At 36.3% G+C, this 20,697-nt stretch overlaps 1 protein-coding gene across 2 annotated transcripts in view; it reads right to left on the bottom strand.

The window, feature by feature from the left end:
• The window catches only part of HS2ST1 (heparan sulfate 2-O-sulfotransferase 1), a 191,478-nt gene that overhangs the window by 18,280 nt on the left and 152,501 nt on the right, over window positions 1-20,697 (bottom strand). For both annotated transcript variants that reach the window (XM_032605745.1, XM_032605735.1), the window contains exon 3: window positions 11,385-11,470. In XM_032605745.1, the coding sequence (XP_032461636.1) occupies window positions 11,385-11,470 (86 nt within the window). The remainder of the gene's footprint in view (window positions 1-11,384; window positions 11,471-20,697) is intronic.

Raw genomic sequence — 20,697 nt, 5'->3', positions numbered from 1 at the left:
GCCCTCTTTGTAGGCCTCTTGCTTGGATTACTGCAATAATTGATGGTTTTCTAATAATAAGAATTGGTTTTCTTGCATCCAGTCTCTCTCCCTTTCAGTCTACCTTCATACCAATTCTCAACTGATATTACCTCATTTATTAGATCACTCTTCTTAGAAACCTGAAATACCCCTACTGTTTATGTTGACTTCTAACCCAAACTCCTTTGCTTGGTTGTTAATGTCTGCTTGCCTTATGTCTTGGGTTCCACCTTACTTATCTAACTTTATTTTCAACTCTCCTCAAACAAGAAACATCTATCTGTTACAGTTAGGCCCACCTCTTCTGCTTCCCAACAACTCCTGTTGCTCCTTACATGCCTTTGCTCATTCTATCTTCCTTAACTAGAATGCCTTTCTCATTGTCCTATTCTTTCTATTACATTCATTCATTCAAAAAGTACCTTTTCGTGTATCCAATATATTCCAGGAACTATTCTAATATTAGGAAAACAGCAGTGAAAAAAAGGGAAAAATTCCTCATCCTTCTGGAGTTAACATTCTACTTGGGAGAGACAGAACATAAACCAATAAATAAGTAAATATGTTAGATGGTAAAAATACTAAGGAGAGAAATGATGCAGTGCATGGAATAGGGAGAAGTGGGGAGAGGACAATTCAAAACAGGGTTTTCCAGGGAGGCAGCAGTATTATTATGTGATGAGAAGAGAGCCATGTAGATATCTAGGAGAAAGTGTTCCAGGAAGATAAGACTTCGAAGTATGAAGGCCCCAAAGCAGCTAAGTGCCAGGCATTTTTGAGGACCAGCAAGGAGGTCAATCTGGCTGCAGCAGAATCAGGAAGGGGACAGTAACAGAGAATGGGAGTGGAGAGATGGGGGTGGTGGTAGAAGACGTGCAGATCACGTGGGCCTTGTAGAGCATGTTATGTATCAGGAGGGAGGCCTTCCTGAGTCAGCCGAGAAGCGTCACGATATGGAATCCGATGTACAGCATGGCGACTATAATGAACAATACTGTACGTACTGTATACTTGAAAGTTGCTACGTCAGTAGGTTTTAAATGTTCTCATCACGACAGCAGCGACAACAACAAGATGGTAATCATGTGAGGTGAGGATGTGTTAACTAACCTTATTTTGGTAAACATCTCACAATACATGTGTATAGCAAATCATCACATGGTACACCTTAAACTTACACCATGTTATACGTCAATTATGTGTCAATAAAGCTGGGGGAAGAAAGGTTATTGGCTGTTGTTTTGGAATAAACTGAAGCGGGCAATAACAAAATCTTGTGAAGTCTAGGAAGTCTTCCTGACGACTCCAGCATACAGTGCTATCTGCTCTCATTTGACACCTGCACCCAGGAGCTATTGCTATCAGGCAGTTTTACTCTTGGCTTGTCCTGCTAGCGTTTCTCCTGTGAGTCTTTCCTCCCCAATAGCATTATAAGCCACGTGAGGGTAGGCAGAGTGCTTCACACTTCCTTTATATATTTCACAGGGCCTGGTATACATAAATACTTGCCTACTGGTTAGTACTATTTGAAAGATTAAAAAAAAATATTAGCAATCTCTGTAAAACTGGGAATCACAGTGAGAAATGAGAAAAGTAAGCTTAAGTTGTATGACTCAATAAGAGATAGTGAAAGTTGCTTATTCTCTTGACAGTCTTGATATGTTCGCTCGTCTGTCCAGAGAAACCCTCAATTTAGCTAACTGCTTATAACAAATTTCCCTTCTTACTAAAATATTTTTTCAAAGGCACGGAAAAGCACACAGCTAACCTGACTAGTTTCACATTTTCCCCTTACTTCTGCCTGTTACAATAAATGTCTTACGCACAGGCATTCTATAAATGTTTTATACTAAATGCTTAAGCAAATGAGTAGTGAAAAGAGACCACAGAAGAGAAAAAAGCAAGGTGCCTGGATATGACTCGATTCTTTTAGCTTCTGAATGATTGTAAATTAACTGAACAGGAAGTCCTAACTTACAAACAGGCTGTATTCTATAAAATTGCTTTGTGTGTAAAAAGGGGTCAACCCTCCTGAATTCTAGTCCTTTTCTCATCATTAAGTAAGTGTAAGTCTAAGTCACTAAAATCCTTTGTACATATGGAAATACTGAAAACTACACAGAACTTTTTGGTAAAACGTTATTATGTTAAATTTGTGAGTTGGTTTATTAGAACTTGGGACATATTGTTTTCACTGAACAACTCATAAACCTATAAAACCAACAATTCAGTAAAATAATCTTTTCACAAATTTTTAAAGGAAGAAACAGTATTGTTGCAAATGTACGGCACTGTCAAATTAGGTATCAGGGTAGAAGCTCCATGAGGGCAAAGGATTGTTTCTCTCTTGTTCATGGCTTTATCACTAGTGTTCAGTAAGGTGTCAGAAACATAGGTGTTGGATATTAAAATTAGGTTGAATAGACCGCTGTGAATTGGCCACTTACAAAAGCCTTTTTGTGGGACGGTGCACCCACTAGTGAGAAGAGGGTAGGTAGGGAGGTATCAGGGATACACAGCTGCTACCTTAACTGCTAGAGCTGTCTTGTAAGAGGAAATCTAAAAGGGGGAAGCACAGGGCAGTGGGGCAATGACTCCATTCTTAAGACTGTGGAATTCCCTGGGAACCTCCATTATCATCTCCATTATTAGCCACTGATCCACGTGAACTATATTCCCTTGGGAATTACTTCGTCCCAGAACATCTCCTACCAATGCCTCTTCTTTTTTGCTTTCTGCTAGCCCCTGACATGTGGAACAGATAGCAATTCTTACCAAGTAGAAGTGAAAGGGGGATATGGCACTTGACAAAACTCTTCCTGCTGTCTGGGAAATGACTTTCTGGGGCATGGCTTTGGGTGGTGCTTATATGTATGAAACATGGTTTTAATGAGATAACCTATGTGAACTTATTCTGAAAATGGCTAAGAACTATTATTTATAAGTTAGGGTATGGCTGTATAGACATAAAGGCAAGGAGTTATAACTGAAAATAGGCATGATAAAATAGCATCAGGCCACTCAGCTCAGCTAGTTAGGAAACAAGCATCCTCTTAAGTTTGTATGTTTAAAACTTTGGCCAAACAGGTAGTTTTGTACCAGTGGAAAAATATGTTCTGTAGTTGCAGACTCCAGCTTTAACCCTGGTCAGTCATCTGAGCTGTTCTTCAGGAGGGCTCAGATGGAAGAGTAGAAAACCCATCTTCCCTCCAGGAAACTAAACTATCATTGACCCATTAGAACATAATCTTCCTAGGAAGAGAACAGCAGATTTGGTAGGAATCTGCAATGTTATATGGAGATCAAAAGGGAAAAAATATAATCTGAGCAGCAGGTTGGTAAGAAACCTTATTCTTGCCATGTCAGCATGTATGTACGACAGCAAGAGAGACAAACCAGGCACATTTCCTTACACCCACACTCTGTATAGCCTAGGATGAATGAACAGTAAGAATAGCTAAAAGAACAAGTGCATACTCAGAACTTTTGAAAGGAACCTTGTCAACTGGCTAGACAAAGCCTAAATGGAAGATGATGAAGCTGAAGGAGAGCTGAATAGCCTTTGGGAAGCATTAACGCTTTGAGATTTCTGCTTCATACCAGATTTAACACTTCTAGTTAATCAGCAGTCTCACAGGGGGAACAAAGATATCTTATACAGTCAACCTATGGTTGGATGAATCTGTGGATACGGAAACTGCAAATAACAAGGGAGGACTGTACATATTTATTCTGGACTCTCTTATCTCTAAAGTGTTCATAGAAAGCTTCAAATCCTTCTAGTGGTAAGTTCCCATTGTCTTGTTTCAAAAACAGTGAATGACCTGTTGGTATTTATTGGTCCCACTGATAATGATGTTAAGAATAAAAGGTTTTTAAAATAATTATTTATCTTTTAAAAAGAACATTCATCTATTAAAATGGCCCAAATTTTAAAAAGGGGGGAGTGTGGTCCAACAATACCAAAGGCTGGTAAGGATACACAGCAACTGGAACTCTCATGCACTTTTGGTGAGACTGCAAAATAATAAAGCCACTTGGGAAAACAGCTTAGCCGTGTCTTACAGAGCTACCATACAATTCAGCAATCCCACTTCTAGGTCCTCCCCAAGAGAAATGAAGACATTGTGTCCACACAAAACCTGTATGCAAATGTTTTGACAACTTTATTCATAATCACCAAAAGCTGGAAACAATCCAAGTATCCAGGATCTGGTAGATGGACAGTAAGGATGGTGGTGCCTCCATCCTTACTACTCAGTAAGGAACTAACTACTGATACATGCATCAAACTGGATGAATGTCAAAAGCATTATGCTAAGTGAAAGAAGCCAGGTTCAGAAAACTTGGTGACTGACTAGATATATGTGGCAAAGAAAAGGGTTGTTCAAGATGACTCTAAAGTTTCTTGCTTGGATGTTTTGATAAATAAAAATGGGTAAACTTCCCAAAAGAGAACATTGGAGGCAAAGAGAGAATCTTGAGCAATGCCTTATTAGGACTTGGGAATAAGGAGGGCCAGCACAGAGTCAGACAGGGAGAAGAAAACACCAGTAAGACAACGTGGTAACTGAACGAAGACAGAGTTTTAAAAGAGCCTAACACAGCTCTGTGTGAGTCACAAACTAACTGCTTCACATACATTATCATATTTAATCCTCACAACCACCCATGAAGTAGTTACTTTAATTATCCTCATTTTACAAATGGGGAAACTGAAGATCTGAAGTCATGTGGCTGAGACTGCTGAGCTGGGAAGGAACTGAGGAGGATTTAACTAGAAATCTGACTTGAGAGATTACTCCTTAGCATCTACAGGATCAATGCTACAGAAAGAGCTAGTAATACAAATCAATAAAAAGCCAACTCTCGCATATTACTTGCAATGATTAAAATAATTTTAAAAATGTTTCTACAGTGTTTGTGACATATTTGTTGAAAGTTGTAGAAAGTGGTGCAAACTTCAACTGGTTCAGCAGATAAGTACAAGGCAAAAGGGACAATCTCACATGAATCTACATACTACTAAACTTGTCCTGACATATCTGTTTCTTTACTGATTTACCTCAATTGTTCTGAAAAGACAACAGGGGTGATACAGAGAAACCAAAATGATGGTGATGAAAACCCATACTCATTCCTGGGGATGACCACAAAGGTACACACCTGACGTGGACCTGAATAAAACTGACTGTTGGATCAGGAATAATTTCCAAATATATTTCTAAGACCAGATGCTGACATATGACCCTAGGTAGCTAGATCATAAAAAATCTCAGCAGAGTCTGATCAAAAACAGCATTAAAATAGTTTTCTTTTAGCTGGACATTATCCTTTATAAAGGAAAATGTTCTGAAAAAGGTTTTTGAAAGAGATGTTCAAATGTTTTTCTTTTGTATAAAATTTGAAGAAAATCAAAATGGGAGTGATAGATGCTGCTGATAAATGAGTGGTATAAATTTAAAAGGGAGAATAATCTGTAATATTTTCACTGTTCATAATGAATCATAATGAAGTGATAATAATAGTAAAAAAGGGGGTTTCAGTGAACTCACTGAGGACAAGAACTGCAACTTATTCAACTTTATATTGCCTGCACCCTAGGACAATCTGAAAATGTCTAACCTACACAATTTTTTTCCACTGGAAAATTTCTAAATTTATGATGTTAGCATATCTGCATTATTTTAAAATGGTTTGTTCACCAATTTAAAAAAAACAGTAATTAAACACTAAAGGGAAAAATGGAAGGAAGAACTAGGAAATGTGCTTAAAAAAGTAAGGATAGAGTTAAGACAAAAAGGAATAAGACAGGATAGGAATCAAAATATGTAACAAGAAGATATTTTTGTTATTATTCTAAAGTTCTGAATAAAAACAGATAAACCAAAACAGATAACTGTAACCAAAACACAACGTGAGCAGATATCAGCTTGCAAATAAAATGTGTGCTTCTTAGTGATCAGTCTAAATTAGAAACCACTTTTAATACTTTATTTAATACTTTATCTTACTGCCTGGGTTTCCTGGGGTCTCCTGGGTTTGTACTCTCTTTAGTGTTTCTGCTAAGGCAATTGAAAAGCTATGTGACTAAATATCTCTTTCATCAAATTTGACGGTTTTCTCCTGAAGGCAAGTAGTTTAATGGACTCCACAATGTACTACACCAGTCAAGAATATGTTTTAAACAATAAAATATTTAAAAAATTGGTAAAGTGATGTTCCTTTCCTCTTCCTTACTCATTTGTGGTGAGTATGACAAACTAAAAATTATTTTAAAAGATAGTAGTTACATCTAAAATAGTTTGTGACTATATACATCAAAATACATTTCTGCCTGTTGATTTTTTTAAGGTATTTGTTTAACATCTTGTAAAGGTCTATTAAAGTTTTTCACAATACATATTGCTTCCAATAAAATGAAACACATTAGGAAAATATTCAAACCCTTAAATGTTCATGTTAATATTTAAAAAATGAGATTAATCTTTCCAAGAACCTTTATATTTTTTTAACTGCAAAAACCCTAGCATACACCAGAACTTCATTCTAAGTACAAGACTTTTGCCCAAAGCAAAAGCACTCAATATATTATTTTAATAATGAAAACCTCAAGTATGAGAAACCAAGCTGTGTGTGGAAAAAAAATAAATCATTTAGGTGAAAAGGTAACAAACATTCAATTGAAGGATAATGCAGCCCTGAGGGAAAATATGCATATGAATGAAGTTTATGAAATTGGTCCAATGCCTCTGTAAAGAAAAAATAATTCGTTTATCTTAAAGCTGCCTATAAAATGTTTTCAATATTGCTGTATGAATTATTTATAGAAAAATGTACATCTAACTTTAAAGCAACCACTTTACTGTAAGATGTTGAGTGCTGTGGAAGAAACTAGCAATAAGAATATATTGTTCTATGTATGTAATATTTGGGAGACTCCTTTTAATTACGGGCTTTTCAAAAAAGTTCAGATTTATTATCAGTGTGAATCAGTAATATTTCATTCAACTTCTTTTCAAATTTGAGAAGTTAAAATGACAGTGGGATATCAATTAAATTTTTGGATTTTACACAGAATGCTCGCTCAAGTTGACAAATACATGAGGGTGTATTACTTTGAAGTCATGACTGCTAATGCAATGACTGAGCAAACATGTCTAAGCTTAAATAATTTAAAAATCTATTTTTAATGTTTTTGAAGTTAGTGCAGAGTTTTATTAGGGAAAAGATCTGCATTTGAAGTTTTCCTATAATGATACTCAATGTGTTACATAAAACGTTTAAATGGATTCATCAAGCCACGTATGTTTACAGAATATTCCTTTTGACCAGTTTTCTGATTAGTACTTAAAGCAGCACAGACTCTAGGGGGAGCCCCATAGTGCTTGGATACTATATGTAAGCCTGTTGTTTTATGAACTTTTCTTCAGAGAATTATGATAGGAATACCTTGATCCCATGCCTCCCCCAAAACATGGAAAATGAGAGTTAGTTATGTCCAGATTCAGGCAAATCACTATAAAGGAAAATCACTTAAAAAAGAAAGTGTCTTTAAGGAAATCAAAAAATACCTAGAAACAAATGACAATGAAAACACAATGACCCAAAACCTACGGGATGGAACAAAAGCAGTTCTAAGAGGGAAGTTTATAGCAATACAATCCTACCTCAAGAAACATGAAACATCTCAAACAACCTAAACTTACACCTAAAGCAATTAGAGAAAGAAGTAAAACTAAAAACTGGTTCTTTGAGAAGATAAACAAAATTGATAAACCATTAGCCAGACTCATCAAGAAAAAAAGGGAGAAGACTCAAATCAATAGAATTAGAAATGAAAAGGGAGAAGTACAACTGACACTGTAGAAATACAAAGGATCATGATAGATTACTACAAGCAACTACACGCCAATAAAATGGACAACCTGGAAGAAACGGACAAATTCTTAGAAAAGCACAACCTTCCGAGACTGAACCAGGAAGAAATAGAACATTTAAACAGACCAATCACAAGCACTGAAATTGAGACTATGATTAAAAATCTTCCAACAAACAAAAGCCCAGGACCAGATGGCTTCACAGGCGAATTCTATCAAACATTTAGAGAAGGCCTAACACCTATCCTTCTCAAACTCTTCCAAAATATAGCAGAAGGAGGAACACTCCCAAACTCATTCTACGAGGCCACCATCACCCTAATACCAAAACCAGACAAAGATGTCACAAAGAAAACTACAGGCCAACATCACTGATGAACATAGGTGCAAAAATCCTCAACAAAATACTAGCAAACAGAATCCAACAGCACATTAAAAGGATCCTACACCATGATCAAGTGGGCTTTATCCCAAGAATGCAAGGATTCTTCAATATATGCAAGTCAATCAATGTGATACACCATATTAACAAATTGAAGAATAAAAACCATATGATCATCTCAATAGATGCAGAAAAAGCTTTTGACAAAATTCAACACCATTTATGATAAAAACCCTGCAGAAAGTAGGCATAGAGGGAATTTACCTCAACATAATAAAGGCCATATATGACAAACCCACAGCCAATACTGTTCTCAATGGTGAAAAACTGAAATGATTTCCTCTAAGATCAGGAACAAGACAACGGTGTCCACTCTCACCACTATTATTCAACATAGTTTTGGAAGTTTTAGCCACAACAATCAGAGAGGAAAACGAAATAAAAGGAATCCAAATCGGAAAAGAAGAAGTAAAACTGTCACTGTTTGCAAATGACATGACACAATACATAGAGAATCCTAAAAATGCTACCAGAAAACTACTAGAGCTAATCAATGAATTTGGTAAAGTAGCAGGATACAAAATTAATGCACAGAAATCTCTTGCATTCCTAGACACTAAAGATGAAAAATCTGAAACAGAAATTAAGGAAACACTCCCATTTGCCATTGCAACAAAAAGAATAAAATACCTAGGAATAAACCTACCTAAGGAGACAAACTACCTGTATGCAGAAAACTATAAGACACTGATGAAAGAAATTAAACACGACACAAACAGATGGAGAGATATACCATGTACTTGGATTGGAAGAATCAACATTGTGAAAATGACTATACTACCCAAAACAACCTACAGATTCAATGCAATCCCTATCAAACTACCACTGACATTTTTCACAGAACTAGAACAAAAAAATTCACAATGTGTGTGGAAACACAAAAGACCCCAAATAGCCAAAGCAATCTTGAGAAAGAAAAATGTAGCTGGAGGAAGCAGATTCCCTGACTTCAGACTATACCACAAAGCTACAGTAATCAAGATAGTATGGTACTGGTACCCAAACAGAAATATAGATCAATGGAACAGGATAGAAAGCCCAGTGATAAACCCATGCATATATGGTCACCTTATCTTTGATAAAAGAGGCAAGAGTATACAATGGAGAAAAGACAGCCTCTTCAATAAGTGGTGCTGGGAAAACTGGACAGCTACATGTAAAAGAATGAAATTAGAACACTCCCTAACACCGTATACAAAAATAAACTCAAAATCGATAAAGACCTAAATGTAAGGCCAGGCACTACAAAACTCTTAGAGGAAAACATAGAACACTTTATTACATAAATCACAGCAAAATCCTTTTTCACCCACCTCCTAGAGTAATGGAAATAACAACAAAAATAAACAAATGGGACCTAATGAAACATAAAAGCTTTTGCAAAGCAAAGGAAACCATAAACAAGATGAAAGGACAACCCTCAGAATGGGAGGAAATATTTGCAAATGAAGCAACTGACAAAGGATTAATCTCCAAAATTTATAAACAGCTCATGCAGCTCAATATCAGAAAAGCAAACAACCCAATCCAAAAATGGGAACAAGACCTAAATAGACATTTCTCCAAAGAAGATATACAGATTGCCAACAAACACATGAAAGGATGCTCAACATCACTAATCAGAGAAATACAAATCAAAACTACAATAAGGTATCACCTCACACCAGTCAGCATGGCCATCATCAAAAGATCTACAAACAATAAATGCTGGAGAGGGTGTGGATAAGAGGGAACCCTCTTGCACTGTTGGTGGGAATGTAAATTGATACAGCCACTACGGAGAACAGTATGGAGGTTACTTACAAAACTAAAAATAGGACTACCATACAAACCAGCAATCCCACTACTGGGCATATACCCTGAGAAAACCATAATTCAAACATTCATGTACCACAATGTTCATTGCAGCTCTATTTACAATAGCCAGGACATGGAAGCAACCTAAGTGTCCACTGACAGATGAATGGATAAAGAAGATGTGGCACATATATATAATGGAATATTACTCGGCCATAGAAAGAGACGAAATTGAGTTATTTGTAGTGAGGTGGATGGACCTAGAGACTGTCATACAGAGTTAGTCTGACTGTCATACAGTAAGTCAGAAAGAGAAAAATAAATACTGTATGCTAACACATATATATGGAATCTAAAAAAAAAAAAAAAGGTTCTGAAGAACCTAAGGGCAGGACAGGAATAAAGATGCAGACGTAGAGAATGGACTTGAGGACATGGGGAGGGGGAAGGGTAAGATGGATGAAGTGAGAGAGTGGCATGGACATATACACACTACCAAATGTAAAATAGATAGCTAGTGGGAAGCAGCCGCATAGCACAGGGAGATCAGCTTGGTGCTTTGTGACCACCTAGAGGGATAGGGAGGGTGGGAGGGAGATGCAAGAGGGAGGAGGTATGGGGATATATGTATATGTATAGCTGATTCACTTTGTTATAAAGCAGAAACTAACACACCATTGTAAAGCAATTATACTCCAATAAAGATGTTAAAAAAAACCCACAAAAACGCCATTCACTCAGGAAAAGAAAAAAGTCTCCTTAGAATATATCTCATTTTTAAAGCTAAAACAAGGTAGCCCGAGGGGAAATGTGTCTTGGCTGAGAAGCAGACACTTCAGGGCACCAATAACTGAGTAGTGGCTCCTTTGCTTTCTCTGTTCTCAGTCAGTGACGTGGTAAGTCATACTCTGATTGGCCTCTAGCTTAAAACTTGGGGCGCTCCTAAAATAGTGTCATTTGACTGTACAGGAAGCAGAAACATAATAATAATAAATAACTTAAAGGGCATTACCTAAATTTAATCTACCTTGAATTTCTAAAATTAATATGACAATTATCGATTTATGAACACTAGAGGGCAGTAAAACACTAGAAGGTATATTTAAATTACATATCTAAAAGTGGCAAACACAAGCCAGTATGTTTTTTTAACATCAAAATCATAATAATTTAATAAATTGATTCCTTTTTAGGTTGCTAAAGTACAAAGCATTCTTTCGTGTATCATTTTAGATTTAACTTACTTTGCAAAATCCAAATAAGAAATGTGCCCATGATAAAACCCTGGTTTCATCTCTTTCCAGGAAGTTATATTCTTTACAAAGCGCACCTAAAAAAGGAGAACATACTCATTATTTAAGTACAATTTAAAGAAAATGAAGTTTGGTGATAGCAAAATACTTTTCATTTAGACATTCAAAAGCAATCACACCACTCTGACGATTACAGAGCTTGAAATACAGGCTTCAACTAAGGAAAGCATAGTGTGACCTGTAATTGCTAATTCATCATAGAGAAGCTACTGTCACCACCCTCAGAAAAGAGTGAAAGAGGATCCTGAAAACAAAACTGCACAAGGCAACCATTTACGACACAGTGGAGTGAGTACATTTATATGGGGAGGGGCAGGGAGGTGAGGGGAGGGGAGGGGAGGGGAGGATGGGTACCAACACCCAAGCTGAAACAGGCAGCACTTCAGTATGGGGATAGTCTATGCAAATCTGTTTTCTTCTCAGACTCTTGTTATTCATAAAAATTCTCATTTATTAATGACTCAACAAATAACAAATATCAACTAATCCTTAATCCAAATGATTAAAGAAAGGATGAGAAACAGAAGACTTTAAAGAGCTAAGAGCAGATATCATAAGCTTGAGCAGATATCATTAACTTGTTGATAAAAAAGCTTAATAACATTAGAGGTGTGATACACATAAAATTTTTAAGATATCTAAATATTACTATTCTAATCTATTGGAATTAAAAGTGTACAAAAGATTAGTTAATATAAAAATTATTTAACTGTAAATATATTATTAAAATGTTAAAAACTGGTTAATATAGAACTTTATAAACCAGCTGCGAGGTAGTGATACATAATTTCTCAAAGAGAAATGGTATAAATTTCTAATAAGAAAATCTCTGCATGACCAACAGTAGGTGGTTGAAAATCTCTTCTGGAGACTAGAGACAGGGTGGGGATGGGTGAGGGGTTGGGGGCCCAGTGCCCCCTGCTGCACTGAAAGCATCTGCAAGCTGTGACCTCAGCCTCTAACACACAGGACTGTCAATCACATACTTCTGACAATTTATCAGTCTTTCATTTACATTTTAGAATAGAGTTAGTCACATGGAGATATTCTGGCACACTTCTTACCAGCTCAGTCAATAAGTTAATAGCCATGAATGATGGCTACCTCCTGGATAAGGCCCATTGGTAAGGACAGAGTAGGGAAACAGTGCAGAAGCAACCTTAGGTCGAAGGATGTGAACTAAGGAAAAATGGAAGATTCTGGAAATAGAATTTATTTTTTAGGGGAAGCATCAATAACTCATATACTAAGAGAAATAATGGAGTTTTTAGAAGGGAAATGAAATGAACCTTATGTTATTATCTTACACACACACATCCTTAACATCTGAAAATTGGCTGTAGATAACAAAATTATTTTGCATTAGAGAATACACAATTATATTTTTGCAGATATTTGCAGTTTTTCCCCACCGAAACAGAAGAGCCAAACAAATGTGTGATTTGAGATTACCAGGTTCTTTCCTATTTCTTCTTCAAGTAAGGCATCAAATAGAATAAAAATATCAAGTGACAAGTGAAAAAGAAACAGAAAATAAAAACTTACATAACCCATAAACTGAATCCTTAAAAAAATTTACATGTTGAATATGAAAAATCCTTATAATTTTCACTTAATGGTAAATTAAACAAGCTTTTGATTCTATGAAAATCAGTTTCAGTATTTCAGCACCAAATGAGGGAGAAATAGAAGGCAAAGAGAATAGGAATGGTAGGTGATGGTTCAAGGGTGCTTAAGACATATTTACAACTCAGCTCTATTTTCCAGAAGCTGATTTAATATGGATGTGATGGTGTAAGAGGGAAATGAAAGGAGATGCCAGATTGAAGTCTGACAAAACTGTGCTATATAAGCCAAATGTTAGAGGATCATAGTACACTGTGATGAAAGACTTAGGTGTAAACTTCAAGTATCCTTTTTTCCTCCACCCTTCCAAAGAACAGTCAAGATCAAACTAAATCCTCCTAAAGACATACTTCATCTGCCATGTGTCCTTCGATGTGAGGTGAAGAGCCCAGGAAGCTGGATGAGATCTGGACTGCTGCCGGGCTTCCCAAACTCAACGTGCAAATGAATCATCTGGGACTCTTGTTAAAACACAGATTCTGATTCAGAAGGTCTGGAGTGGGGCCCAAGTTTCTGGACTTCTAACAAGTTTCCACGTGATGGCCAGGTCAATGGGCCACACCAAGGAACACGACTTCAGCGTGTGCGGGCCCAGGACCTAGCTCTTGGTTTTATCAACATGAAGCTTGTTTCCGCAGCACCTGCAAAGGAGGCCTGAGGTCTACAGAAGCTCTTTAGCAAGGATATATTCTCATAGTCACTGCTTTTGTGATATGGAAAAAAGTATACTGAAATAGAACAATGTTTTAAAGAATATCTTACAAGCTACCACAATATATAAAAAAGAATGGGGGACGGGAGCAGAATGACCCTGGTACTCAGTCTTCTCCATCTATCCACACACAGTGATGCCGGAAGCACATCAGAACCAAAGCATGCCAAGAAACACAGTATTAAAAGTAACAAAATAAGTAAAAGGGTTATGCTTCCAGGTGGACTCAGGGAACAGAACAGAACAAGGCATGAATCTTCTACTGCTGTCACCAAACTCAAACTCTCTTGTTTATAGAATCAGCATTTTAGAGGTGAAAGGGCCAAGGATATCCTGTACTCGTTATTTTATAGATAAAGAAACTGAAGCCCAAGAACCGTATACCTCAGATTTTGGTCCAATCATCCTTCTATACCACTGGCTAATTTCTTTAATCTATTATTGTCCAATTTAAACAAGGGAGGGGGGAACCAGAAGGATTTGAAAGAAGAGCAGACAGATATCGTTTGTACTATAATTCTGATCAACAAACTTGGACACTGAGAATTTCAGGCTTTATCCACTGCTCAGGAAACCCCTGAGATCCAGTCATTCAAAACTCCTCAACCTCTAAGATCGCAAAGCTCTGTTGATATATCTCTCTCAATTGTTTATTTTCCTCATTACATTCATTATAATCTCAACTTCCAATCCGCCCTGCTCACTACTCTCACATTGTTCATACTGAATAACCCTTTTTCAACAATGGCCGCTGACTCACTCTTGCCTTTTTATTATCTTGGGTAACCTCAGGGGTTGAACACTGCTGGTCAAAACTAAGAGACCCAGACTAAATGCCTCTGTAGGACTTTGGATTTTATTTTACTAAATTAATTCTGACATAAATTCAGGTGGGTTATTATTGCTTTTAAATTCCCTACACTATATTATTGCTAAGTCTCCAAAACCCGCAGAATCTTTCTCTAATCTCCAACTAAGAGAATACTGAAGGCTACGTACTTAATATATATGTATATGTATGTTTTTTCTTTCATCTCATCAACATTTAATTAAGGCAATCTGCTAAAGTCTCATTAATAGAGCTGTGGCTGATTTACAATTTGCAATAAATCAAAAGATGCTGAGCTGAGATTTACTTCACAGGAAAGAAAAAAGTGCTAAGCAAACAAATGTTGTCAAGAAGGTTAAAGTGGTGGTTCACACTAATCTGGACAATGGTCTGAGCATTTAGAAGTGTCACTTACATACAACTGAAATTCTACACCATCCTAATCTCCTCTTCAAAAGTGATCTGCAAGGACATAACGATCTAATTAATCCTCTTTGAAGAACAGTATTTTTTTAACATTTTCCTTTCAAGGTATTAATTTAGCCACTTCTCCTTTTAGCCATGTTTAATATTTATCCTCTTAGTTCTCCAGAGTTTTCCCTACCCTCCTCTCTCTTCATCTTCGCTTGTTCCCTTTCACCAGTCTAGCTGCAGTTCCTGCCCTGTCATTTTCTGCCTTCTCGCCTCTTCTGTACCACTTGTCTCTCAGTGTTTCTTCTGGTTTTCCTCTACAGTGGCGCATTCTGCCCAAGACCTTGAGATAAAGCTCTGGAATAGAGAGGAGTAGGGGAAAATGCGGATCAGGTGAGCAAGCTTTTACTCAGTTCATTTTATAGATTCTTACTGACTATGATACTTGGCACTAATGAACGATAAAGTGAGAGGCAAAAAGGAACAAAGCTAGTAGTATCAAATGAGGTTGAGTCTGAAGACACCGAAAACTCTTGGGGAAAAGAAATAGTCACCATGGTGACCTTATCCAAAGAGAATTTCCATACTCTGATTGCAAAAGGCTATCGAGAAGATGTTTCAGAAGTGGTAGTTAGATATAGTACAGGAAGAGAGATGTTTTTATGGCTAGCCTGGAGCAGATTCTAAACTGTGATTTTTGTCAGATTTTATAACTCAAGCAGAGTCAGGCTAGCAAGTAATCACAAGATGCCTTTAGGGAAAACACAAGCAACAGCGTAGGGAGTGGTGTTGTGATTTATTTGCTAGTCGAACCAGACCTGAACCAGTGCTGTAAGAAAAGCTGAGAAAGCACCATGGCACTAACACTATATCTAGACTTATATTCTTAATGAGATTAATCTCAACATTATGATGATCTGTGATCACAAAAGAACTTGTTTTCACTATCTAAGAGTAGGAATGTCATCCCGAACACCCTGGCCGAATTCCAACTCTGTAATTACTACCTATTGAGTGAACGCTGCTATTAACTTGGGTAATTATACCTACCAAACTCCTACTCATGCATATACTTAAAGTAAACATTCATTGTACAGCTGTGGGTAGTTTTATGAGACTACATTAGACAGAAAGTTTTCTACACAAAGAGAAAAACTGAGGAATGGTTGGATAAAATATAAGAAAGGTTCGGCAGCAATAGAACATAATATACTATCTTCACTGAAATTCAGAACTGTGTTGTTCAATCACTTTTTTTTTTTGTGGGAGGGGGCGCATGTGTCCCCTTACCTCAAATCACCTGAGGTAAGGAGAGGTCATGCTCATATGCTATCAATCAGAGGGGCTACCTCTGCCAGCAGTTATCATCACGGCACCATGCTCAGCGAAGAACTGCCTTCAGAATCTAAATGGGTTCATTTGTTCATTCATTCATTCAACAAAAAATGTATGTATCTACTATGTCTCAGGCACGGTTCTAAGCACAGGGATACAAGGTGAACAAGGCAAGGTTCCTGCCCTTAAGGAGCTTAAATTATAATAGAGAAAAAGACAGTAAACAAATAAATCAATAAGTAATAGGAAAGATATTGAAAGAATGAGGGTACACAGTACGTTGGAAGAGGTATTTAATATATAGGATGGCCAAGTAAGGTTTTGCAATGAAGCTGAAACCTTAAATGGATAACACGAAGCCAATTGTGAGAAACCAGAAGTGCGTTCTAAGAGGAAATAAGTATAGTGGCCTTGAAGCAGGAAAGGCTTAGTGCATTCAGAGAACCAAAAGGCCAGTGTGGCTAGTAAATGAGAGGTTGAAGCAAGGAACAATGCACAAGGACTTGATTAAGAAGGACCTGTTGGCCTAGATAAGGAATTTGGATTTTCTTGTGGAGGTAGGAATACGAATCTAAAGATAAGTAACTCACCATCCTGTGAAGATTATAATATGCATCTTCCCATCACTTCACTGAGAATCCTATTCTAGATCTTTGCTACTCAAACTTTGATTCAAGGACCAGAAGCATCAGTTTTGGCATTAACAGGAAGCTTTTTAGAGATTCAGAATATCAGGCTTTATCTTAGTCCTTCTGAATAGGAATCTGTATTTTAACTGGTGTTCAGTATACACATTATAGGTTGAGAGGCATTCATCTAAAGAGTTGTTCTGAAAAATCAGTATCTGCAACTAATATCAAACCATATGCGCTACTGCAAATGACCAGAAGTTGGTTTAACAGTAAGTTAAAAAGAAAAAAAAAATTACTACACTGTTCTACAGAGAATGCAAATTCTGGATATTTCCAGTTTCTTAGAAAGATCTTAAATATGATCAGACCTAAATATGTGAGAGCAGAAAAGAATTAAGAAAGATCATAAAAGATGTTGCCACTTCACCTATTTGGCATAGTTACTTTAAAGACAAGATGTTCTGTAATACAGAGATATTTTGTGATAGCAGAGTAAACTTCATTTTCCAACTAGAAGAGCTGATTACCTGTCTCCTGCCAATTCCTGTCTATTAACGGAGTAAAGCCCAAATCTCAAAAATATAACTTTCATGACTGAGTCCACCTCCTTCTTATCACTTAGTCTTCTCGTGCCTTATATTCTCAAATGTTTATCTTCTAATCTCCTTGTTCTAACTGTTCCTCAAACTTCTTAATTTTGAAAAATTCCTAAACTACGGAAAAGTTGAAAGAATAGTGGTCAACATCTGTACACTCTTCACCAAGGGTAACTGTTAACGTTTTGTCACTTCCGTTTATCTTCTTCTTTCCCCCTTCTTCTCTGTGCACACGCACACTTATTTGTTTCTGAATCGAAGTAGCAGACGTTTTTGATCAAGGATCCAATCATGGGTCACAAAATACATTTGGTTTTCATGTCTCTTTAGTCTCCTCTAGTCCATCTCCCCCCATCCCTTTTTTTTGGTTGTCATAACATTGACACTTTAGATGAGTTCAGGACAGTGGTTCTAGAGAATGTTCTACAATATGGATTTGCCTGCTTTCTCAAGATGAGGTCCAGGTTAAACATTTTGGTGAGAACACCATAAACTGATGTTGTCTTTGAATAGTCCTCATAGTTCCTGCGATTATGTTTTACATTCCGTAGTAAATTATAAATAAGCTCCTTGAAAGACACAGCCTTGCTTTTGATTTCTTTGGTAATTCCTCAAAGAATGTAGAATAATCTCTGTATACATTATATATGCAATAAATAAATGAAAACTTGCAAGCAGAGTTGAGAACTGTTTCTAAGAATACCCATAACTGTTACACATTGAATACTTTTATACCACACTAGAAACATTTGGGCTTTGCCTCTAAAATTTTTGTGAGAAATAATTAAGCATGTAAACAGTTTAGCTCAGTCCCCAGTACAAAATACATCTAGGAAAGAGCTGGGGCTAAAGGCAGATAGATATTAAGCAGACTGGACTGCTGAGGCTGGAAGGTGAGGGAATAAAGGGTGTAATCACCTATTACATCCCAAAATACTTTTATGAGTAAACTGGGCTTTAAATGGAAGATTGGGACAACAGCAGATTTAATAAAAATCTCATCTTTTAAGTCTCACTTGAGTTAGACACTGATTAGAAACTATTTCTCAGAGAAGAAAGAAGAGCAAAATAGGTCATTTATTAATTCCTATAAAAATAATAGGGCAGTTGAGAACAGTTCACAAGGACAATAAAAATATGGTATTAAAATCAAGTGTGTTATACAAGATGGAGTTCAGGGGATATTTTTAAAATTATTTTCAAGGCATCTAGTAATTCAAAACTTCACATCTAAATGAAGCTTACTAGATTGAAAGTGAAATTAAAACACTATCTAATATGTCATGCAAAGGGAAGGGAAGCGATACCTATGACTTGTTTGAAGAACTGCTTCTACACAGAACAAGACACCAGTAAGTAATTTAGATATGGTATATTAGAGAACATTTGGTATATAAGCTATTCCTAATCAAGACCAGGTGTTGAACTACCAGCTGACATTTTGAAGTATGCCAGCTAGTGATTAAGACTATTCTCCTACTCCGCCCAAACATGTTTTAAGTGTTGTTCATTATGTAATCCAGTTGCCTTTAAGACAGTGTTTACGCTTCTCTTTTGCTGCATATATTTACACACACACACACACACACACATACACACACACACAAACACACACAACAAGCTATTGAAAGAAACACAGAAGTTTTATCTCATCCAAATGCAACCGGGGAAATGTACCACTACATGATGCCTATAAATGTCTTATGTGGTGAGCTTCTGTAGATTTATATTTCATGAGGAAAAAAAAAAAAAGGTCAACGTCATTTTCAGAAATCTCATAGCTGCCAGACAGCTTTGTAATGCTGGACAGAAAATTTGGACACAAATTCTAAAAATCTGAACAAACAAGCTGACTTTATTTTTCTAAACAATACTACTGAAGAAATCTAAAATTATTAGGTGAGTGCTAAGAAATGTTCCTTTTAAACCAAGATATATTCTGAAAAGCAATCATGCAAATACACTTAAAATCTACTACACACTGTATAAAACCTGATGATTTAAGATACTTGCCCTTGAGATATACAATATTACATAATGAATAGGTTTTATGACCCACTTAACTAAATAAGCTCATGTTTCTTCTCATTTACACAAGAGTTATTTGATTTGGCTGATGAATGTAGATTTTTGGTTTTATAAAAAAAGAGTAATTAGGGATAATTCAGAGAGCCAAGAATTACATGGGCAGATGATATGCCATATACAATTAGCCTTTACAAATAGCCCTCTAGCAAGAAAGTGATCCTAACCTTGTCTATCAATGTTATTCTCTTGCTTCAGTGTGAGGATTATAGGTATGCTAAATAGTGGGATAACAATCAATTCTGTGACAATAAAACAGGTTCAGCTATCTTCAGTCAAACAGATAAATACATTCTAACTATATGACTATCACAAATACCTTTCTAATAAGTTACCTCAATAAGGTATTTGATCCTACATAGTATTTTCAAATATTATCTTTTCGTCTCATGGGGCCCAATTCCCATTCCCTTCAGTATTTGTAGAGAGAACTTTATAATTATAGTCAGAACTCCAGGTGTGAAGAAAATATCTGAAACTATTGCTAAAGAGGGGAGTCAATTTCATTTCATGATAACTTGCTCCACTTTTCTTAAAACCATTTCATAAAATTATCTATCTACCTGTTTATCTAAAGATTCTTAACAACCTGAAAGGCAAGATTATGTTAAAATTATAAGCCGCAATCCCTGTTTGTCAGGAGTTTATAGCTAATACTTACAAAAATTATAGTAAAGATAAGATGAAATGCAGGAGTCTAGTCACAAAACTGAACCATACAGAATATAGGTATTCATCAAATAAAGATTTCTCAATCATAAGTGGAGACAATATAATGATTTTTATCGCAGGGCATCTGCTAAAAATATTTCACATTTTTAAAAGGATACCATACTGAAGAGCATCAATATTCTCTTCAAAAATTCAAGAATGTGAAGAATGTAAAATTATAGGTAAGTTCGGTTGGTCCTTTCCCCCAAGAAACTTACAATCCACTGGGCTCAGCATATATATCCCTTAAAATGCTTTATCTCCTTGAGATACAAAATTTGAGTTAGGAAGTGTCAGAAAACATTAT

Source organism: Phocoena sinus, chromosome 1 (assembly GCF_008692025.1).
Source record: "Phocoena sinus isolate mPhoSin1 chromosome 1, mPhoSin1.pri, whole genome shotgun sequence".
NCBI lineage: Eukaryota > Metazoa > Chordata > Mammalia > Artiodactyla > Phocoenidae > Phocoena > Phocoena sinus.
This window is presented reverse-complemented; position numbering and strand designations above follow the sequence as displayed.